Below are 24,453 nucleotides of genomic sequence, written 5' to 3'. Positions count from 1 at the left end.
TATAATAATTATTATATATAGGAAATGTACATTCAATAATTATTATATAATTACTTTTGCATGACAAAAACAATAAAATTGTTTATTTCTTATGTAAAATTACGAGTTATATACTTTATTATGTATAATAAAGTTTAATACCACAAGTTTTATGAGTAAATGTATATACGAATTATAACACGTGGGTTGGGTTAGCCTGTTTTAACTTTTAACTCAATAAATGATAGATTGACCTAATAACATTCTTGACACATTAAGTGTTTATTTGTGCGTTATATATTTTGATAAAAAAAAATTTTATTTTTTAATATATTTGATAAATTTTTAGTAGTAAAAGTAAAAGTACTACAAAAATAAAAAAATATATTTTTTTTTGAAAAACTGTAATTTATATTTTTTTTAAAAGATCTTTTTTTAAAAAAAAAGATATTTTTCATGTAATAAATAAATAAAAAATTATTTTTATATCGTTATATCCAAATATATAATTGATAGATAAAAAAATCTTTTTGTATAAAATATCCAAAAATAAAATTATTTTTACTTTTCTATAAAATCTTTTAAAAAAAAGATAACTCAAAAAAAATCTTTTTTTTAGAAATTCATGCAAACAAACCTTAAAATTAGTCAATTTAATATGGTTCACGTAATCTCATCATATATGTGAATTGAGCATGTTTTGATCCAAGTAAACTATATTTTTATCTACAAAAGATTCTATATTTTATGAAATAATCCCTTAAAAAAATGACATTTTGTCATCCAAAAATTGTTGTGACAAAATACATCACTTTTTTTCATAAGTGACATGACTTCCAATTTTTTTTGTTAAAATATATAAAAAAAGATTTAGAGGATATATACAAAAATTGATCTTTGCATCTTATTTTCAACCTTTTTTTTTACTACTCACATAAAAACTAACAAAAAAACATTTACTCTGACATAAAATTATTTTTCAAAGCAATTCTACAAAAAAATCGCATCAAAATATAATCCCTAGACTCCTATTTTGAATATCTCTATAATTAGTAATTAGTGCATTTTGTCAAATTGATATTGTTTTTGAAAAACTAAAATATCATTACTTTCCTTTCAAAATTATTTTGCCAAAAATTAAAATTAAATCCTTTTGAGATTCAAAATGGTATTTTTCTTTCCAAATTCCTATTGGCACGGAATCTCTGCTCAAATGTGAGGACGGAGCACTCCTCTCAACAGTGTTCCTCATCTTTTGCAGGTAGAATTGTAGATGTTGTAAACCAGTAATGTAGACATTATTATATACTTATATAGGACCACGGGTTCTTCAGCAATTATTAACACAACCTGGTCAAATACTTTACCTAGTTGCTTTGCTTTATTTCTCTCTTTATAACACCCAAAATAAAAAATGTTTATACAAATGTCTATATAATCGAATTCTCATGTTCACATATTTCAAAATAGGTCATGTAATTTCCACGAAGCTAGAAGTAAATCTCTAGCACCATACTTAACAAATGCAATTAAACACGTTCTTATCATTGATCCAAATATTCAAATAAACTCGTTTAACTTGGTAAGAAGTTGCAAAGGAAAATTAGTTTAAGTTCGTTCCTGTGTTTGGTAAAATGAATAGTAGCATCTAAACAATAAAAAACTCCTGTACTAAGCAAAACATCTGAGATAACTAGGGAGGGCACGAGCTCTAAAATTCATACCTTTCTCCCAAAAATGATTTTTGACATTAGATAATCTCTCCGTCCATCAAATGGGAAAATAACTATGAGACTAACAAAATTCATCGTGCCAAGTATTTCTCCTAACTAGACCTCTTTTTTCTTTTCAAAGTTAGATACCGCGTGCCTTTGGCGCTTCTTCCATGCAGGGATCTTGCCAGGGAAGGCCCATCTCAATAGTCTCTCCCATGAGTAGCATATCAAAAACATTAGAAGTGCCCATATTAATAGTTTGTCCCTCAATCCCACTGGGAGTGGCACCAACTTCAGCCAGTCATTTAAGTCCCTGAAGAGATCAGATGTAATCGCTGTAAAGAAACCTACGGCTGCTATAAGAGCATACCGGAACGGCTTGTTTTCTGAGATACTCTGGTTGAAGGGATGGCCCATGTAGTTCACGGCAAAAGTAGCAACCTGAAGCATCATGCTGACCATGTATGAAACAGTGTTGACCAAGTTGGGATGAAAATCTGCATCTGGTTCGATGCATTCATCTGGCATGTATTTTTCAGCCTCTTTCACAGATGAGATCAAGAATAATAAGTGAATGGCAAATTGCCCCATAAGGGAAAGGAAAACATAAGCACAGAAGATATTGGGGTGGGGACGTTCAGCTGAGAGGGTGGGAAGAGGGCGAGCATGGGAGATAAAGAGGAAAAACGCAGCAGTGAAGACACCACTTATTGTGGCCTGCACATCACCTAGCTTGACACCATCCAGATACATGACACTCAACACGTATGCAGTAGCAAGGCAGTTGAGGCCCAAAATTTTAAACATCTGGAGGGTTGTCACCAGGGTACTCCGACCTTGACGAATTATGTCAGTGGTGGGAGCAACAGATGCATGCTTTGCAGTGAAAGGGGATGCCATTGACGCATCACCAAGCTTGACAACGGGGGCACGGCCATCTTCCTCGTTAAGCTCTTCAAACATCTTCTTGAGCTTCTGTCGTTGCATATCAACAGCTGCCTGATGACGGTTGATAGGATCTGATTTTGAAGCAACTGTGGCTTTTGAAGTGCCTTCTCCACTCTTTCCAGGCGCTTCTAGTGCAGGCCTGGATTTCTTCGTTTTGACAGATTTTGAACCTTCTTCCCCAGCTGACTCTTTAGAGGAGTTTCCACTTTGAGTTGGAGGTATCGCATTTAGAAGAGCAACTCCTACATGGGCCTAAATTATAAGTTAGCCTCGAGTTATTCAGCTTCTTGGTAAAAGATACTTGCAAGTTACTAAAGAGCTATTATGATGCGAGTATGAGACTATTAGTATCACAGGTTACAACCAACGATAATATATAGAATGTCGATGCAAACATATATTTGACTAACTAAGAAAAATATCAGAGCGCTCATAATCACTTACTTTCAAAATCCATCTAAAAGAACTTGTGATTATAAGCTGTTTTAAATCCAAAACAAACCATGCAGACATATTGTCTTTAATGCAAGAGATTTATTAAAAGAAAGCAATCTCATTTAGATATCCAAAAATAGTTGCAGTTACTTCCGTATGAGGTTTTTGAATATGCTTGATTTCTTGGTAGATGCAGAGGTTGTAATTTGTCAACAGACTGAAAACTTAGGGCCTGATTGGTTTTTGTTTTCATTTTCAGTGCTTTCTATATTTTCTCGTCATTTTTCTTAGCAAAATCATGGAAAAAAAAAAGCTATAAACACCAATAACCTGTTTCAATGCCCCAACATCATTGGTTCCATCCCCACACATCAAAGTTATCCGTCCCACTGTCTTGTAAGTGGTCAGGATAAGTTCTTTCTGTTCAGGTGCAACTCTAGCAAACACCTGAAATAACAATTCAACAATGTCATGACTCATGATAATTGCAGTACCAAAGACTCAGCTCTAATGTTTAGTCATTAAAAATAGATCAGAACCTTCACATAAGGAATAACTCGAAGATGAGCTGATGACTGTTGCAACATTTCAAAGCAATCACCTCCAACACACAGATCATGAGTTTCCGATAAAGACTCAACCTCTTTCTCGCTGAAATCAATTAATATGTGATCATTTTAGAATATGAGATACGCATGACTTCTAAAATAAGCTTGGAAACGATAGGGTCCAAGAACTAGAGTTTAATTATTTGGCAGAGAGACGGATATAATATACCTTTATCACAAAACACAGAAAACTAACTAGGAAAGCAAATTATAGAAGTTAAAAACAACGCAACAAAAAATCAGAGAGAAGATAGTGCAACCAGGAAAAATGAGAAAAATACCTGTAGGGAATATTTGCAGTCTCATCAGGGGACATCCATTTATATCCCACACCATCACTTGCTGGGCCAAGGATTAATGTAGGTTTTGATATAATATGAACTTGGCTGGCAACATGGCAAGCTGTCAGAGCTTGGTCACCAGTAATCATCACCTAACAATTCCGTAGAGAAAGATGTCTTTGGTTAGCTGTTACAGTTAAGTAAGGACTAAGAAGCTCCTAAATATGGCATACCAAACTATCCATCTGCCCCCACCCAAAAAAGAAGGGGGTTCAGAGGTGGTTAACATAAATCAATAGAATACAATAGATCAAACATTGCTTACCAAAACCCTCGAGTATTATTAAAAAAAAGCAGGCAAGCTAACCAAAAGACAATAAAAATGTATAGTGTTTATTTATGTCATTGAGTGGCAGTATTTCCATTCTTGATTGAACTCTAATCATAAAACTTTTGTACTAAAAATTTTTGGGGTTCAAATTTCTACTATTCCTCAATGGGTTATACACAGTTATTTTGATGCAAGTTACTTGAACAATAAAAAAATTAACAAGGATTTGGTCCTGCTAAAAGACTAATTCCTAATGGTTCAACATCACATCTTTAATGGTTTCCCTCTACCCATGAACAATATCACATTTCCAAATCATCTGCTATTGACTTCGCATTATTAATGTCTTCTATTCTATACGAGCTACCCCAACCTTGTATCCACAAACCCCAGTTTTATCTCACTTATGATTAATTACACGGATCAAACAATGTTATGATGTTCTATTATAAACACTTCATTCTCTTTAATGATCTAATCTCTAATCTTATTATTCTTATTGAACTTGGTATGCCGATCCACCTTGATATATTCATGTGTATGATTCTGTCCTTTTAAGGTGTTATTGATAAAGCCTTACTACAAGAAAGTTAAATAGTGGATTCTACTGGCCTGTATGTGCTCAATTCCAAATTTGTTGATCATATACAAATCAATCAATAATCAGAAGCACCTCTGACACTGATATTGACACCATTAAAACAAAATAGCAAATTTTCAAGAAGGGAAGCTGACTCCCACTAGATACTTGAGCTTTTAGGTTGTCTACAAGGAAGTCTTTCACAGCCAAGAATGAACTAGCGTTTTTCCAAGAGAAGTTGATGAATCAAAGCCTACTTACCAAGTCATGTGAAGACCCTTTCAGTTCGGATAAAACAATAGCCGAATCTGACCTTATAGGACAATTAAATACCTGAAAATAACTTAATACCAACTTAGTATCATGTCGACAAGAAAAATTATGTGCATTGACGATAATGATTAATGAATATGAGGAGGAGGTAGATTAATTACCACAAAACCAGCAAAAGTAAGTCCACTCTCTACTCCATCCCTATCCAAGCCTCTAGCTTCACTGACCTTCAAGAATTAAAGATATAGTTAGCAACAGTTGAAAGCATAAAGGTGGTAGCTAATGATGAAGGAAAACAAAGGGAGAGCAGAGGAGAAGCAGAATGGGGAAAAAGGAATGTCCAATACACTTATTAACATGAAACAAAAAAGAAAGTTGGATATATGTCAAAAGAGTGAACCCATGAGATTCATACTGTCATGTCAGGAAGAGACTTGTAGGCCAAAGCAAGAACACGAGACCCCTGACGCGTATATTTCTTGTAGGTTTCAACATATGATGGTGGTACGTCAATGAGCCTATCTTGAATAATTTCTGGGGCACCCTGAAAGTCCATAATGACTTCATTAGAGGATTCGTTAAAGGCCAAAGCACACTAGTTCCTAGAGTTTAAACATCTTCCACAACATAAAGATGCATGCACAGTAAGGTTCATTGTTGACCAACCAAGCAATAAAGAGTAAGAGGGAAAAAATAAAGAAAAAAAAAAACTTGGAAATCAGAATGAAAAGACTCCAGGATTTTGAATGGCACTGGCACCAGTTCCTACACATACTTCATTGTAGAATGCCACATCCATAAAAGCTCTACATAAATCAGGTTAAGTTTACTGGTCAGCCAAAATCAATAGACCCAACTGCCAAACCCCATTCCACCAAAACAAGATAAATAATTGCAGTGATGACATTAACTATTATTTACCAACACACTGTAGCATTCAACATGAATGGATTAGTTATAAGTTCAGGTAGCAAAAGAGAGAAACAATAGAAAATGAGCCTTTTGTAATCAAATAGTAGGGTTCAATTTTAAAATTAACATGTAATAAGCGCTAATACATGTAAATATAATTCAATCAAGACAGGATGGCCAAAGATTTATGTGAAATTTTTTACAATAACTTTTTTACAATAGTATCAGCATATATAAAACCAAAATATTGCAATAACCGAAAATAGTGAAACATGTTATATTTAACTGGCAACCAACACTTTGACCCAAGAAAACAACAAAAGAACTAAAGAAACAACAGTGGGTATTATCATCCTATTCTAGAATCAAAAGAGACGTGCCCCAACTTAAATCGAAAGGATTTGATTATGTAACATGCATGAATAGAATATTACAGATATTAAAACAGGACGATAAGCAACCAGCAAACCTTCACAAAGGCAAAAAACTCCTCCTGAATGCGAACAATAACAGCCATTCGTTTTAAGTGAGATGCAAAATGGTACCGCTGAACAATTTGGACAGGTTGGCCACTACCCCTACAATTTGAAAACATATCATGACAAATCAAACACAATGTATTGAGAGCTGCAAAAGTTACAAAAGAAAAGCACAAAATCTGAGAAAACATGAAGATAAACCAAAAGATATCATAAAGGCTATTTGTAACATAATCACACAATCACATAACTGTATCAACCCAATCATAAAAAGTTTCTATGTCATAAATCTCACATGAATTAAAAAGACAACTGAACTGAAAAATTATTTATCTAAATCATAGAGAGGACATGCAGAATTGAAAAGCAAAAATAGATTTAACTTACTTTTTTGGAACAGCCTTCTCATCAGATTTATAACTCCAATCAATTCCCTTAAGTGCAGCCTTCTCAAGAGGATCACCAACCTGTGGAACATTAAGGAATGCATAAGAATGTTGAACATAGTAAACAAAAAACAATAGAAAGGATAAATAGACATATATACAAGTCCTGCTAGCTCTCTATCCAGAATTATGAAAGATAACGTTAAAAAAACTAATAACGATCAAGTTTCCTTACAAAAATCTACATTTATATATACACACACACTCTCTCTCTGAAATGTGACAAGCTACTGTGTTTTACTAAGCACTAGAACTAAGACTGAGAGAGAGAGAGAGAGAGAGAGAGAGAGAGAGAGAGAGAGATGCATACCAGCTTATTATCAACAAATACCAAAGCATGGCAAGAAGCCAGGATTTCTACAGTTCGCACTGGCACTCTACTCATGTCAGATTCCAAATCAGTGGTTCCATTCAAACCAACAACTCCAGAAAATTCCTACATCATAGTGGGGAGAAAAGTTATGGAACAGAGTATGGTCTCAATTGCTAGGTAAATACCACCGCTGATAGCATACCATGTCATCAGATGTCAGTGTCCCAGTCTTGTCAAAACAACATATATCAACCTATTGGCAAGTTCAAAAATTCAATAAGTACCACTGTGAATATATAAGCCACATATAACAAGGAAAGGATGTACAAGAGCAGAAAAAATAGTGCCAATACTCCAGGTACCTTCCCAGCAAATGGTATTCGGAAAGGCTCTGTGCAAAATATCCCACGTCGCGCCAATGCAATCAGGGAAGTATTCACAGCAATTGATAACTCCATCGGTAACTCGGGCGGAATCACAGAAGTAACAATAAGTGAACAACTTAGTATAAGTTTGTACTTGCTTCTTGTGGGATCTTCTAATCCCTGCACCAAACAATTAACATCACAATTCACTATTCAGACCAAGCCATGTCAACTGTGACCTTTCAATTCTCGTATAAGAAGTGAAGAGGAGAGGGGGAAACCTTGATAAGCACATAACCAGCAGCAATCAGAGCAAATACAACCAAGAATAAGATGAACAGTCCACTTTCCCAGCTATTGGCAGTAACCTGTGATATAAAATTTAGAAAGCCAAGAAAATACATCAATTCATAAAAAAAGGCACTGGGGTTACATGCTTGGGCAAAATAAACTGCATCAATTTACCCTTTCTGTGGAGAATAAGATTGTTCGCATCAACTTTCCTTGACTAGTTTCAAACCCTGTTCTAAGCACAACAGCCAGGCAGCCACCATCAGGCGTTTTCAGAGGGAAAGTCTGAATCCAGCAAGATTTGCCAAAAAGAAACAAGATCAGAAAGCATGAGAATAACCACCTTCACATCAATCGAAAATGTATAAATTTCCTAGCCTGAAATCACCTTATCTGGAGTGTGCTGCAGTATTTTGGTTCCACCAAATAAGACATGACTTTTATCTCGCCTTATTGACAACTTCTCCTCATTTCCCCTTCCCATGATTGAAACCTACAAGGATGTTCAAATCTAAATGAGAATCATCCGAGAACAATGTATGATCCAGCACTCTCTCTTTCATGGGAACGTTTGGGCCGGGGACAATATTGAATCCTCATAGTCAGATACATTATGTCACAAGTAAACATGGACAGCTGGACATGCATAGATATTCAAAATTATGAAAGAACAAAATCATAAACTGCATAGGATCAACACTGCATAGAAATATGGACATGAAAACAGGGGCAATCCAATCAGACACAGCAGGTCGCATAGAACGCTGGGCAACAAACCACATATTGAGCAGAATATTTGATCATATCAGAAACATCCGACTAAAGAAGTTACTCAGCTTACAGGTTTCACAATTAGTTTGCACAGAAGGCTGGACAAGAAACCACATATTGAGCAAAACTTTCTATCATATCAGTAATATCCATCTAAACAAGTTGATCAGCTTAAAAGTTAAAACTCAATTAGAGCTTAGCAGTTTGCAAAGAAGGCTGGGCAACAAACCACATCATACCAGTAATATCCATCTAAACAAGTTGCTCAGCATACATGTTAAAACTGAATTTTCATAATTGTCCATCAAACAGGATATATAACCAGCAGAATAGTATGCCATTTCCAAGGGGCCGTCAACAAATTACTACTACAGCAGGCAACAATGTCTAAACCAGAAAAGAAATAGAGGTTCCAATTTGCCAAACAGGTAAGGGGTCATCTACTCAGTTTAACAAAATATAATCACCAACCCCCAACAAATGACTTTATATTTTTAAATATCATATATCCATAGAGAGTAGATCAGAAAAGAGAAACACCTTCCATTGAGGAGTAGACTCGCCTGTCAGAATAGCTTCATTCACAATTGCATTTCCAGCCAATATAAGCATGTCTGCAGGTACAGACTTCTCCTCGCCATTCTGACCAGAAGAGCGTCCTATAGAGACAACATCCCCAGGCAAAAGATCCGTACCAGAGAGTTTAACCCACCTATAATCCACACAATATGTAAGGAAAAATAAAATTTACTCCATTGAAACTAAATATTGAGTTTACAAAATGAGACAACATACTTGCCACCACGATGGACCATAAGGATCTGACTATCCACTCTAACACGCCTTAACTCAGTAAGAGTCTTCAACCGACTCTTTGCCATGGTTGATTCAAACATGAACAGCATAAATAGAGTGAACAAACTGTAATACCAATATTCATCCAAACACCAGAGACCCACACAGAAAACCTGATCAAGATAGAAGCAGAAACTAGTTAAGAGTTAGCAAGGAAAATATAGACATATAAGAGAAATGAAGAAATAAAGCAATACAGAACGAATACCTGAAAAACAAAAAAAGGCTCCATGCAATGCTCTTTCATCAATTTCTGAAAGGTTGGCTGAGGATAATCAAATCTGCAATATCGATATGCAGACATTATAGAGGGCAATACTAATGAACACAATGATTAGAGCACGGATTAAAAAGTAAAAAGTAATCAAGATTGTCAAAAGTAGGCCATTGCATCAATTGTAGTTAAGTTCAGCACCAAAAATTGTTATGCGGGGCAGTAGATGCAAATGAAATTTACAAGGGTAAAGTATGTTTTTTGTCCCTAACGTTTGTGATTTTCTTCAAAAATACCCCTAACGTTTAATTGCACTCAATTTTGACACTAATGTTTTTTATTTGCATCAAAATTACCCATGGACGTTAAATCCATCTAAAATATTAGGAACAAAATTGAAAATGTATAGGGGTAGTTTTGAAACAAATCAAAAACATTAGGGACAAAATTGAATGAAATCAATGAATCAAAAAAGTTAGGAACAAAATTAAATGAAATTAAACATTAGGAGTACTTTTGAAAAAAATTACAAACGTTAGGGACAAAAAGCATACTTGCCAATTTATAATAAAGGACAGAGTAAAAGGAAACTCACACATTCCGCCCCCATTTCTCTGTAGCAGCAAGGATTTTAGCTTCAGAGCCATGCCCACTACACTTGAGATAATGTCCAAATGTTTCCTTTGTAGGATAAGAAAGTTTGCAAAATGTTCCCTTCTCATTTGAAAATACAAAACACTGTTTTCTAAACTCAAAGTAAATCTCCTCCAGATCCGTCGCCGATGAAGAACCTGCAGGCTACAGATGCATTGATGCAAACACTTAACCTTGTAGGCAACCAAACCAAGAGCATCTAAAAGATGAAATGGGTAAAACAAAATAAAAACTCCATCTGAAAGTCCAGGAGGCAACAGATAGATGGATTCAGAGCATGCACACCTCAAAACTAGTAAGCAGAGCTAGCATGCAACAAGCTGATTTTAAATATCAAGCAAAAGGATGCATTGCATATTCACAGTGCAGTCTGCTTTAGACATGTTGAGAAATATCAAAGTAAGGAATCACAAGTGGGCACAACTACAATTAGCAAATACAAATATGATATCAAAACACGCATTTCAGATATAAGGTAAGCAAATATGTACATATAGGCACATCTACTTATTCCTTTCTTACCCGAAAAAGCTAACCTGCTGGTTCCTTAAGAAACACAAAGAAAAAAGAGAATAAGACAACCAAGTACCTCATGCATATTCAAGGTGCATTCTACTTTAGATATATGGAGAATTATCAAAGTAAGAATTCACAATAGTGCATAACAAAGATCACTAAATACCAATATGCGATAACAAGCATGTGTCAAACAAACTAAGCTACAATTGCACAAATAGGATTGTCTATTCTTTTCAAACCTGAAAATCGTGATTCCCTATCAATTGCTTAAAAACACTTTGAATTTTTTTTGGTTTGCATGGCCGTTTTGTGTGGGGTGGGGAGGGGGGATCCAATGTAGATATACGTGACCCAACCCTCACAAGTCGGAGAGGCTACTTTTAGGATTTGAACCCATGACCTCTAATTCACAATGTAACAACCGTATGCCAGGATCAAGGCACACCCTCTAAAATAACCATCATCCCAACATCATAAAGAAGCTAAGATGATCACCCATGCTGTAAACAAGGTAGCAGAAAAAACTGACATTGAAAATTCTGGCCTTCCTTACAAAACATAAGCATCTGGTTAATGCATAACACTTATCAAAGCTCTGTCTTCTACACCTCTCAAAACCTATATATCAGCATATGAGGAGTTGCAATAAATCCCTGGATGTATACAACTTGTATTAGTTCTAGACTTCTAGTGAGTAGTAACCATACCTGCACTCCAGCCACATGCCAAAATACATAAAATAAATCAAACCCCACCCCCCCCCCTTTTTTTTTTCCCCTGGGGACCTGCAATTCTCATTCAAGTTTGCACCCAACCATTTTCCATCCCAGTTCACTCAAAACCAACCAGCTTACAAGGTAAATTCCACATACAAACTCCACAACTCACCAAACTACCATCCAAATTCTCCAGTTCATTATTTTGTAAAACACAAATTCCCAGATAAAGCAATACAGATATCCAGAAGAAGAGAAACAGTCACTCCCATCCATCCTATAGTCCAAATATAAGGACACGACCAGTGTTCAACTATCACTCAGTCAAATTCCAAATATACCTTTAAGTCTTCCATCCAGTAACATTGTCCTCATTCAAGTCAACAACACCAAGAAATGCACATCTCAATGAATACCTCACTTCTCATCACAAAACAAAAGCGCAAAATCAGGTCTAACAACAACTGCAGTTCAATTCATCCCCAATCACTCAACACGCAGTCAAACACTTAAAGACAAGTCTAGCAAACACTACTTCAGATAATAACAAGTACATCCATTTCAAACAAAAACTAAATTGATCCTAAACCGCAAGCTTACAATTTTCCGAAACCTGAGCGGCACGACCTCTTTGGAACCAGAAAACTTCGCCGGCGTTATCTTGCAAGAATCAGCTTGGTGAATATCTCTGACCTGAACGCAAAAACACACAAAGAAAAAGACATAAAAAAACTCCGCTGATCATCAACGCAAAGCAACAGCGTCTAGAACACGCGCGTGCCGTACCTTGCTGTAATGTGCAAAACACTTGAAATCAACGGACCAACCGGTGAAAAGCCAAACGAGGATATGGAGAGCAACGAGGCCGCCGAAAACGATGGCGGCGTCGACGAAGTCCAGGCTCGGGAGGATCGAGGCGAGCCATACGCCGTAGAGAACGGCGAAGGGCCAAACGTCGATTCGCCACGGCAGTTGTTTCTTCCGCATCAAATCGACGCGGTCAACCACCTTGCCGCCGACGTGGAAGCTCGACATTGCGCCGCAGCCGAAGAATAAACGGTTACGGCAGCTGAGGAATCGAATCGTAAGATCGATGGATGATTAGGGTTTTTGAGTTCAGATCTGAAGGGAATTAGAGAAAACTGAGATTTGAGGAAAAGATAAGTTCGGGGTTTTGAGGTTTTCGAAGAAAGTTAGAGAAAAGTGTCTTCAGTTCCCAGCTTTTTTGGGGCTGATTACTGATTACTGATTACTGCGGTTACCACGATGATTTTAGTAACTTAACTAGTAAAGCTGCATTGCTTGTTTCTTGTTCTAAATTAACCTTGCACAAATTCTTTGATTCTTAACATTTTAGCATTTTAATTTATTTTAGATTCCAATTTGATCTCAAAAAGATTTTGGATTGAACATTTACGTTGGTAAAATTTTTTTTACCTTTTAAGATTTTCAAAAATTTTGTTCACGGAAATGGTCCTATATATCACCTTAAATTAAAGAATTCTGCTAAGTAGATAACAAAAATTGCGAATAATGTAAATAATGGGCTGCACTCTCAGGTCTAATAATCTCAACCTAATTACCCATCCTTATTTTCACTTTTACCGTTTACCTGCACTAAACCCTAATTTCATCATTCCCGGCATTATCTCCTCCTGTACTGCCGTCTACCGTCACCAGTCACGAAGCTTTTCTGCGCCGCCGCCGCTCCATTTACATGGTTCGTCGTCGCTCGCTACCCCTCCCTCCACTCCGCGCCGCCGCGTCTCTTCCCTCACGCACCACTCCTTATCCGCTATTGAAGCCCGCGAAATGCACGCCTCTTCTTCTACCTCGACGCGTCGAAATTTTCGTTCTGCTATTGTTCCGATGCTGCATCTCTGGCCAAGCCTCCACACCACGCCGTCGAGTATTCCCTGTCTTCCACCGCGCGTCGCAAGTGTTCATTCACTCCATTGGTATACAGTAGGTTAGTATATAGTTCGGGATTTATGTTACAGAGGAAGTTAAACTGTATGCTTCTTTTATATACCATGGATGTTTCTTTCCAAGTATATAAGATACTAGATGTTATATACACCGGATATTTCTTTCCTATCCATATAGTCATATACTATACTGGATGTTTCTTTTTAATGCGCACCTCGCGTCAGAACTCTCTCTGGCAGCGACGAAGAACTGTGGAGGCGGAGACAGGATGCGGTGTGACGGTGGGATGAGAAAAAACCGGGACGTAGTGTGAAGATGTATTTCGAGGAAGTTAGATTGCCTAATCCTAATTATTCAAATTCAAAAATATTATTATTCCTAATTAAATAAAAATCTAATTTTTTAATTTAATTTAACATTTTTTAACCCGTTGTTTACGTTATTCACAATTAGCGTTGTCCCCTACACTTTCTCTAAATTAAAAATGTAAATACACGGATTTTCAAAATCGATTCAATCCGAACAAAATCTATTAATTGAAAAATAAAATAAAATAGATCAAAATCAAAAAATTAAAAGATTAATGTTCTTGCCTGGAGAATAAATCGGCTCTTGTGACGGATGGTTGCCGAGCTATAATCTTAAAGGTTGAATGGCCAATCCTTCGAATCCGAGCTTTTCTCTTTGGTGAGATGTGAGAGCGTGAGCGATGGAAGAAGGAGGAGTGTACCTGCAAAGGCACTCCAATACTTAAGTCAGTATTGTGTATTTTAAAACTGTCCAAAAGAAGGTACTTTACCTTGCTTTTGTATGGTGAGCTTTTCGTTAGTTACGATTTGAGCATTTACTTCGGATTGGAGGGGATTGATAACGTATATGATCGTTGTGCCGTTTGGTCAGCGGCTACGACTGAAACGTTAATCGGTCGAGTTATAGCTCATAAAAACCGAGTTGTAACGTGTGATACCGAGTTATAACTCGTATTTGTAACTGCCATATCAATTAATATTCTGCAATTTTTTTAGTTTGGTTTGATTTTTAATTATAGTAGGAATAATCTGAACCAAGTCAAACTGAACTGATAATATACCAATAAAAAGGTCATTTACGCTAATAAAATGAATGGAGTTCAAAATTACACAAATTTTCTAAATTAGAATTGGTTGCATACCTTGTCCTGAACATTTCTATATAAATCAAATCAAATTGACTCGATTTACGCTATTTACATATAAATCGAATCAAGTTGATTTGATTTAGTGAAACGATGCGTTTTGGTAACCCGTAATAGTTTACCGTCGAAATTTTTCGACAGTAAAGATGGCGTAAATTCAAATCATGCACCCCTTCCCCCTCATTCGAACCCTCACCAACATCACCACCATCCCTTTCCCTCTTGCGCTCCAGCCACCACCATCGAGACCACCGCCGTCGCCACACCTCTCCGTCACTATCAACCCCCACTGCCGACACCGCCTTCTTCTCCTTCTTCCCCTCCCTCTCAGCGTCACCGCGGTCCTTTTCTCCTTCTCCTTTCGCCCTTCTCAGCCCATTGCCTACAGCTCCCTGCTCTAGCATTTCACGACCGCCACCTCTAGTGCCAGTAACAACTTGGTGTCGTCACCTTCCTCCCTCCTTCTCCGTTGCCTTCTACACCTTGCATTCAAGGTTCTTTGTTTGGACTTTTTTTCTTTTCAAATCCTGTTAGTTAGTTTTAGTCCATTAGATTGGTTTAATTAGTTTAGTTAGTTTAATTTTCTATTTTAGTGGATTTAGGTAGTTAGGATAGTTTAGTTTAGATTTATAGGTTCTAAATTGTTGCTGAAAGTGTCTGAAACTATTTTCAGTTTGCTGGTTGAATTAATGGAGAAATTGTTGCTAAGTGTATTTGGTTAATTATTTGATTGTGTTCATCCACTGTGTTAATTGCTGTTTTGTTGTTTTGCTATTTTGAGTTAATTAGACTACTGTCTAATGAATTTATGATCAATGATGTTGACTTTTTTTTTGTCATTGATGTTGAATTTTGTGAATTGGTGTTGCAAAGATTATTTGTTAATGCTAAGTTATGTTGTTTATGACTTTGGATGCCCAATGTTTGTCAATATACCTCAAAAAGCTTTTTATTAAAAATTTTGGTCAATCTCTTGAAATCATTGCTTGCTCTCCTCTTGTTTTGACTATTTGCAATGATGAAATTTGATTTGTTTTTCCATTGACCGACGTTTTTTAATTTTGAATGTTTGAGGTTTGTTACCTAATATTGCAAGTTTGATACACTTTACCTTATGGAATTTGATTTGTTTAATTTTGGTTTATTTTAGTTTAGATTTGATTAGAATTTTAATTTTAATTTTCAATCAGTTTCAAAGTTAGTTCAATTTATTTTTCTAATCTTAGTAAATTTAGTTTTCAATTTTGAATTGTTGAAGTGTTTGGAATTGTCTAATTGTATTAATTGTTGTGTTGATGACTGTTTTACTGAAAAATTGTTTGCTAATTTGATATTTGCAGATATATCGATAGGTAGAGGTGCTGCGAATCAGGTTGCTAGTCGTGGTCTTAGCCGTGGTCGAGATAGAGGGAGGGTTTTTTCCGGTAACCCCGGGACTTCTGCCTCCTCTCTCTCGACTCTGACTACCTCGATGACGCCACAAGTTGCAGGTTTGGCAGACCAGCCATTTATTATGGTCCCTAACCCCAACTACGCTCCTTCGTCTACGGCAATGACACCGCCTCCTACTGCTCAGCAACCTGCATCCACGTCGACGCCGCCTCCAGCGACAGATGCCGCAGTCCCGGATTCCAACCATGGCAGTGAGCCAGCAGCTGATTCCCCACCATCACCTCTCATTGTATGGTGGATGATTTGGCCTGATGGTGACATGGGGTAAATATCAAGTTGAGTCTCATGTATTTCCTGTTTATTGGTTATCGCTAAAAATACCTGAAAATTGATTCTAGTTTAGCAAATTTAAGTTTAAATGTTGGTTAGTGTTTTTAAGTTTCAATGATTATGATTAACGTTGTTGCTAAAAGTTCCTAATAATTGATTAATGTCTAGTGGATTTAGGTTTCTTTGGTTGCTTGTTTAGTGTTTCCTGTTTCAATGATTATGGTTGTTGCTGAAAGTTCCTGGAAATAGATTTTTTTAGTAGATTTAGGTTGATTTGGTTGGCTGACTTGTGTTTTTTAAGTTTCAATTATTATGATTAACTTTATTGATGAAAGTTCATGCTAATTGACTCCTATATAGTGGATTTAGGTTTATTTTAGTTGTCTGTTTAGTGTTTCCTGTTTCAATGATTATGATTGTTGCTAAAAGTTCCTTAAAATAGATTCCTTTTTAGTGGATTTAGGTTGATTTGGTTCGCTGGCTTATGTTTTTAAGTTTCAAAAATTATGATTAATTTTGTTGATGAAAGTTCCTACTAATTGATTCCTGTTTAGTGGATTTAGGTATATTTGGTTGCGTGTTTAGTGTTTCCTGTTTCAATGATTATGGTTGTTGCTGAAAGTTCCTAAAAATAGATTCCTTTTTAGCGGATTTAGGTTGATTTGGTTGGCTGGCGTGTGTTTTTAAGTTTCAATGATTATGATTAACTTTATTGATGAAAGTTCCTGCTAATTGATTCCTATCTATTGGATTTAGGTTGATTCTTGTTTGTGGGTTGTTAGGTTCGCGCCAATAACAACGCGTGTATTTAGGAGATGACCAATGTTATCAAACTGATGTACAACCATCTCTGGCCCAACTACACGAAGATCCTCGCTGAGACCAGAGACCAATGGTTTCAGAAATGGGCGGTAATTAATACTTTTTTATGTTCAAACCTTTTTATTTATTTTATATCTTCTATCTTACTTAACTAATTTTAAAGTTTCTTTGTTGCAGCTGCACTTTATGTGGGACGCTGAACACGACCTTACCATTAGGAAGATATTCCACCATAAAATAGGTCGGCGGCTCCAGCAGATGTTGGATGATGTTCGTCAGGAGCGGGACCACCGGACACAATGGCTCCGACCGGACATAAAGAAGGCTCTGTTTGTTCATTGGGAGACCGATGAGAAGTTCCGGCATCGGTGTCTCACCAACAGAGCTAATAGGGCATTGGCCAGGTCGTCCAAGTGTACTAGCGGCTCAACGATCTTCATGAAGACGAAGGCCAGGCTAGTATGTAAAGTGACTTTAATTTTGTTAATAACTTAGTCATATTCTTCTGCATACCAATACTCGACATCCTAATCATATTGTTTCAATGCAACATGTGTAGTTGAAGTTGTTGGATCGTGAGGCAACGTTGGCAGAGACGTTCAAGTACACCCACACGCTCAAGGAGAACAAAGAGATACTTGCTGATCAGCAGTCTCAGGACCATTATGTGAGTAAACATACATCTAATTATCTTCTACTATAAAATTACTAGAGATTAAATGTATATCTGTCGGCGTACTAATCACAATAACTTGTGTTAATTACACAGGAGTCCTACATACAGAGACTAAAGGCCACAACTCAACAGTCTCAGCAAGGTGGCGAGGATACCGCCGATGGATCTGCAGTTGTAGTCGTCGATCCCGATGCGGTTGGCACGAGACCGCCTCAGCGTCGAACAAGAACCGCATATACAAGATGAGGTCATTTTTCGCCAGCAGTCTCCGTACATCCACATTCAAGCCGTCATCGGGCTCTGCCACCAGTCGAGCCATCGAGCCCAAGGAAGGTGTGGATTTGGAGCTGTAAGTGCAGGAGCTCTAAGGCAGCAAGCTCAGAAGCTTAATGATTATCGAGAGAGGTATCAGGAGATTCTCAACTACGTGACGTCTATAGATGAGCTCATACTGGAGTGGAGGGAGTCTCTGGAGCGAATGAAGTGTATAGAGGCTCAGATGGAGGTGTACCAGGCCCAGATGCCGCTGGTATCAACCCTACTGGTGGCAGCAGTCCTGCAGGTGGCAACAGTCCTGCAGGTAGCAGTGGTCCTACTGTGGGTGGCAACTCTCCTGCTGGTGGCATAGGGATATCACCACCTTCTGCGCCGTCAACTAGGGCCATGGGACCGACGACGACGACTACATAGATATGTAGTTATTAGTTTTTCATTTTATTGTTTCATTGTATTTATTTGATGTACTTGACTTTTAATTTATTTGAACATTGTATTATTTATTTTAAATAAAAGTTTTTCATTATTTATGAATGGACCACTAACTGTGTGAAAAAAATTAAGTTTAGAATTAAATTTGACCATTTATTTCAAATTAAAAAAAAAAAGATAAAAAAATTGACATTACCGTCGGAATTACCGTAGGAATAATCCGACAGCAATAGTGTGCGAAACAATATTTTTTAGCGCCAACAATACCGCTGGTAGAATCCGCCGGTAACCAATTGGTTTTCTGAGACGATAATCTGTCGCAACTTCTGACATTAATTACCATCGGATGAAAAAATTTAGATAGTAAATATTTACCAGCGAGGTTTATACTTTTGATTGTTTTCGACGATACTTAGCGTTTTTCTTGTAGTGTCAATACTAACCAATGATTTACAATGCCTGAAAGCCTCGATACACGGGGGGATGTCCAAAAAAGCCAATGAAAATATCCTGATGACTCATCGACTTGTCCACCAACTTGCACAGGACTCGTCTTCAACACCCCACACTACGTGGCATCGTTATCTGCACACCCAGTACCCATCTCGGCAACTCATTAACGACTCTTTCCAATCTCTGTAAATATGCGCAACGACCTTCTGCTTAGCCAACCAAACCGTCTTATAAGTCGGTATGAATCTAAAATGTGCCTCTGTCGCATTCTACAATACCTTGAGCGACATGGCAACATCAGCTCTAATCGCAGGGAGTATGAAAGCCAGGGAGTATGAAAGCCAAAATAACATGATAATCAAGCATCTTGTGATTATTAGATATCGACGTGGCCAGACAAGTACGAGGCCCATTGTACTGTCTTATGTAACACCCTAAGTTCTTATACTATCGTGGAGGTTTTTTTTTTTTTTTTAAATAAGGTGCCACACTTGATTAAGCAAAGAAATGGCTAAATCGTTACGCAAGGAAGGAGTAAATACGTGTAGAGCGCAAAACGAGTAGCGCTAAAACGTTGGGATTTGGATTAAAGTGAAATAAACATCTTAACCATGAGTACGTTTCAAAATACTTATAGGAAACTAAAACAGGAAAAGAAGCTAACTACGTTCTAAACTAATCTCGTCGAAGAGGCTCCCCTACTTGCATCCTATCCTATCCTTGATCAGGAGTCTTTAGTTATTCACGAATCGAGGTACCAGGGGTCTCCCTTCAACACCCTTTTGCGCAGTGAAGACCCGGTTCCGTTGTGTGGGATGAACCAAAACTCGACGGGGTGCCGAAGTGGGGGAATAGGGTACGTATTCCACCTTTGGACTTCCGCAAGGGTTCAACTTCTTCTCTGGTTCCGCCTCCATGGTGTCTTCCTTCTGGCCAGGGTCGTCGGATTCCTCTTCCTCGGCCTCGGAGTCCGACTCGAGGTGTACCACCTTAGGTGACCGCTTTCTAGATGTTGAAGCATTCCTATCTAGGAAGGTTATGACGGGCAGCTGGGGTTCTTCTTCCACGGGTTCTCGACCTAAGTGGATAGTCTGGAGCACGGTAGTAGTGGTCGCAACTACCCACGCGTGCTTTGAGGGGTCATACTCAGAAGTTACCCTCGGGGGGCACTGCGTCGTCTCTATCCGCTGTGCCATGTTCCTCTGGAGATAGTATGGGAAAAGAAAGGGAGTGAGAACCTAACGTCTCAGTAGGAGTGCTATGTAACACCTCCATATCCATCTCCAGCCCACGTGCGGGATTTTAAAAACAAGCGTATAACATGGCATGTAATATGCATCTTCTTTTTTGTAAAACATGTGTGTAAAAGAAAGGGAAAACATATAGGAAAATAGAAGGATAACATCAACACAATCATAATTAAATCTAAGGAAAACATAGAACTCAAGCTTTCATTCGTGCCTTATTTCTTTCTTAATTTATAACTTATATGGAGGGTATTGAGCTCAAACCGGTATAAGTGGGAGTCCCCTTCCCTTACCGAAGGTTCTTATCCCAAACGTTTTGGCGATCACCTTCCCTTACCGAAGGATCATCTCGATCGATCACCTTCCCTTACCGAAGGATCATATCGATATCTTGTCTTTGGGGGTCACCTTCCCTTACCGAAGGATCATTCCCTCAGTTTAATTTACAACCAAAGGTTATTTAGACATACACAAGAAGGGAGTCATATAAAAAGATATATTATTATATAAAATTGATGGGATAGTCTCCTTCCCTTACCGAAGGTTTTTATCCCAAACGTTTTTCGATCACCTTCCCTTACCGAAGGATCATATCGATATCTTGTCTTTGGGGGTCACTTTCCCTTACCGAAGGATCATTCCCTCAGTTCTTTAACAAGTACGGTTATTTAGGCATATACAAGAATGAACCATGCGAGAGGAGAGGCATATATCATGATAAAAGAAGCATGTTTGAATAAGATTTTATACGAAAGTAGGTACTCTCGTCCCTAGAGGGGTATAAAATAAATGTACATTATAAAAAAATAGGATATTAATTAGCTGAATAAAACAATTATAAGAAAACATGTACTCTTGACCCTAAGAAGATATTAATGATATAAGGGGTCATTTAGTTGCATATAATAAAATAGGGTTCCTTGAACAAGATATAAAAAGGAGCATGTACTCTCAATATTAAAGGAATAATAATAATGTAACGGTATCAAATGTCATGTAAGGGCACATAGTAAAATTAGGGAATGTTAAATAATTTAATAAAACGTTATAAAGGGGCATGTACTCTCAACATAAAAGGAATAATAATAATGTAACGGTATCAAAGGTCATGTAAGGGCACATAGTAAAATTAGAAAATGTTAAATAATTTAATAAAACGTTATAAAGGGGCATGTACTCTCAACATAAAAGGAATAGTGATTAAAGGGTCATGTAAATGCACATAAAAAAGATATGGGATACATATTAATGGATTCAAGAGGGTATAAAAATAGATAATCATGCTCAGTGTAGATGAGAAATAAGCAAAGAATAATTCATGCCATAAAATACATGAAAGGTGGTAGCCATGCATGGATGGAAGAAAACAAGATAAAGCATACTACATGCCAACATAAGTAAGAAAGGCATAATTTCCTACCTTCTTTTCTAACGCTTCTTTGAGCTTGCCTCTTGTGTTTGCCCACAGAATGTTATTTCTTTGTAGAGAGAGAAGGGAGAGGATAAGTGTTTGAGAGAAGTGATTTTTCTACCTATGGGTGCTCCCCTATTTATATACATTTGGGGATGGGGTGGTTGGGGTATTTTAAATTTCAAACTGAGGGTGGTTACCAGGTTCCTATCCAAAATTTCAAAATTCTAAACTTATCTCCTAACTGATTTTTAAACTTCAAATTTAATTTTGTTTCTTAAAAGGGGCGGTTGTTACATCTTACCTCTCAGATACCCTTCCACTGGTGAAGAGTGATCCGAATCAACTATGTGCAATCGTTGCCAAAATTCTTACACTTTCCATGGTACTTGCAAAGATCAGATTCCAACACTCTGTACTCGATCCCACGGCGGATGCTATAAGTCTTTACGCTTAAGACAACCTCCTCTTTTTTCTGAAACTGCTGGCCAACTTGGAACTTAGCTAGACCTTCTATATCCTGTGTATCTCTAACCCCAAATCCAGAAGTTACTCCATGTAACCCATGTTGTGTCATGGCCTCCAAGTTTAAAGTTGAAAAGTGCGGTGGATACTGATGAGTTCTTGAACTAAGTGCTCCACCACCCTCATCTGGAATACTCATCGATATATCATCATTACTATCATCAGCAATCGTGTCGGGCTCTACATCATCATCATCATTATCACACAGTACATCTTCAACACCATCTGGTGCTCCACCCTCCTCGAAAATAAGGATCATAACACGAGTACCGGCCAACGCAATAGTAAGCTCACCGAAGAGTCAATTATCACCTATTTCTCTATCACAATCGGGTTTAGATCAGCTGCGAAGGACATAAATGCAACCAAAATGCCTCAGGTGCAATCACATGCACAGATGATGAGGAACCAACAGGCATTGAACTAGAGGCAGATGGCATTGCAGCAGAGTGAGGATTCCGGTTCAATCCTCCTGAACTACATAGCACGTCTACAAGCTTGGCCAATAGTTTAGGAGTCCTTTCCTCAGAAAACTGATGACAACAGTGGAACATAACTTGCGAATCTTCGTCACTGTTTATGATGAAAGAATTGTACTTCACACCACACGTAAAACAAAAAGTGAAATTCTATAGAATAATTTCTCCACCCGTTTGATGTCATGCTGTCCCAGTTTTCGGATTATAGTATTTTGAAACTCAATGAGACTCTTAGAAGGTTTGTTGAAGACACTCAACGGATCCTTATTAGTAAATTTTATTCCCGATCGCATTTTTTTAATCGACTCTCTATAGTGCAAGAACTAAAAAACTATTATCATTAGCCATTATGAGTCCCACTATGATGAGGATTTCATGTTCAGCTCCTATTTATATATGTAACTATTATGAGTTAAGTCTTAAAGTGTCCCTAAAGTTATACTCGAGCTTCAAAGTGGTCATTGAAATTAATAGTTACTCAATTTTGTCCCTGAACTTGTACTCCGGGACTAATACTAGTCTCCAAGGCATTTTTCGTTCATCGGAACACTAAAAACGACTTCGTTTTATATTTTTTAAAAAAAAAAAAAGAAAAACACCCGCTTCCCTAGTCCTCTTTTCCCTTTTCCTTCTATACTCCCTTTCCCTTTTCCTAACCCCTTCTCAGTTTTATTCTTTTCCTTCCCCTTCCATGTTCCCCTTCCCCTTTCCTATTTCCAGTTCTCCTTTCCCTTTTCTTTCCATGTCCCTTTCCCCTTCTCCAGTTTCCCTCTTCCTTTCCCTTCTACGCTCCCTTTTTCCTTCTCCAACCCATCTCCAGTTCTCATTTCCCTTTTTCTTTTCGTAATCACTGCCAATAAAAAGCAATACTTTATAACTATTTAAGCAATTCAAAAGAAACAAAATAATAATTTGTTAATTCACAGAGAGAGACCATGGAAGATGGAGAGAATTGTCATATTCTGCTGAGAAGAGGTAGTAGAAGAGAGAAAGGTTATAATCATGACCTATCTTCCTCTCAGATGCAAGTTATGACTTTCTTCTGTAAGGCTCTATTGCCTTCTCTCCCATTAAACAAGGAACAAAATCATGCACTTTTAGTCTTCTACAATATTTTTGGTTCTCAGGCTCCATTAACTGATGAGGTGAGTTTTGTTTTATTCATATGAATCTTGCATGTGCTATTTTTTTTCAATGATCATCACAAACTTAGCCAATTTGATTCAATTATTGTACTTGAATCTTTAGTGTTAGTGTGTTACAATTAAACAGTAGAGAAGAATTTGTGAATTGAATAAAATTTGGAAGGGAAGGGGAAGGGGAGGCTGGTTTTTTTTTTTTTTTTAATAAATACAAAATGACGTCATTTCAATGGTCTCCAATGATAAGGATGGACGAAAATTATTTTAGGGACTACTATAAGTTATGGAAGACAATTTCAGGGACAAATTTGAGTAATTATTAACTTCAAGGATTACTTTAAGACTCGAGTGCAGGTTCAGAGACTATTTTGATATATATATACATAATAGTCTTAAATGATATAATATTACATTCATGTTTTGGATGGTTAAATCGAATCAAGTATATTCCACTTACTGCATGTGGTGTTATATATAAAT

The 24,453-nt window shown here is 37.2% G+C and overlaps 1 protein-coding gene across 2 annotated transcripts; it reads right to left on the bottom strand.

Annotated features, from left to right (window-relative positions):
- Positions 1-1,503: 1,503 nt before the first annotated feature.
- Positions 1,504-13,016, bottom strand: LOC112772512 (probable manganese-transporting ATPase PDR2). 2 transcript variants are annotated; one of them, XM_025817475.2, is made up of 21 exons: positions 12,472-13,016; positions 12,286-12,378; positions 10,392-10,594; positions 9,791-9,863; positions 9,523-9,695; positions 9,268-9,439; positions 8,345-8,449; positions 8,131-8,241; positions 7,947-8,033; positions 7,663-7,845; positions 7,503-7,553; positions 7,298-7,423; positions 6,929-7,008; positions 6,532-6,640; positions 5,566-5,694; positions 5,312-5,377; positions 5,139-5,210; positions 3,967-4,118; positions 3,617-3,728; positions 3,408-3,524; positions 1,504-2,894 (listed from the first exon to the last, which is right to left on the bottom strand). In XM_025817475.2, exons 1-21 carry the CDS (start codon positions 12,718-12,720, stop codon positions 1,809-1,811), a joined length of 3,549 nt encoding a protein of 1,182 aa, XP_025673260.1. In that variant the 5' UTR covers positions 12,721-13,016; the 3' UTR covers positions 1,504-1,808. The 2 variants fall into 2 exon arrangements, with proteins under 2 accessions (XP_025673260.1, XP_072080697.1); XM_072224596.1 differs by having other exon boundaries at positions 10,392-10,649; positions 12,472-12,941.
- Positions 13,017-24,453: the final 11,437 nt, after the last annotated feature.

This window comes from Arachis hypogaea, chromosome 18 (genome assembly GCF_003086295.3).
Source record: "Arachis hypogaea cultivar Tifrunner chromosome 18, arahy.Tifrunner.gnm2.J5K5, whole genome shotgun sequence".
Classification (NCBI taxonomy): domain Eukaryota; kingdom Viridiplantae; phylum Streptophyta; class Magnoliopsida; order Fabales; family Fabaceae; genus Arachis; species Arachis hypogaea.
Note: the sequence above shows the minus strand (reverse complement) of the source record. Positions and strands in the feature narration are given on the sequence as shown.

Bases quoted from the DNA above. Each gene is read 5' to 3' on its own strand.
- LOC112772512 (XM_025817475.2), bottom strand. From the start codon at position 12,720: ATGTCGAGCTTCCACGTCGGCGGCAAGGTGGTTGACCGCGTCGATTTG. The intron at 8,242-8,344 runs GTGATTTCAGGC...TGCTGGATTCAG, and splicing joins TGCAGCACACTCCAGATAAG to ACTTTCCCTCTGAAAACGCC. The intron at 7,846-7,946 runs GTTTCCCCCTCT...TGTTTGGTGCAG, and splicing joins CTGGTTATGTGCTTATCAAG to GGATTAGAAGATCCCACAAG.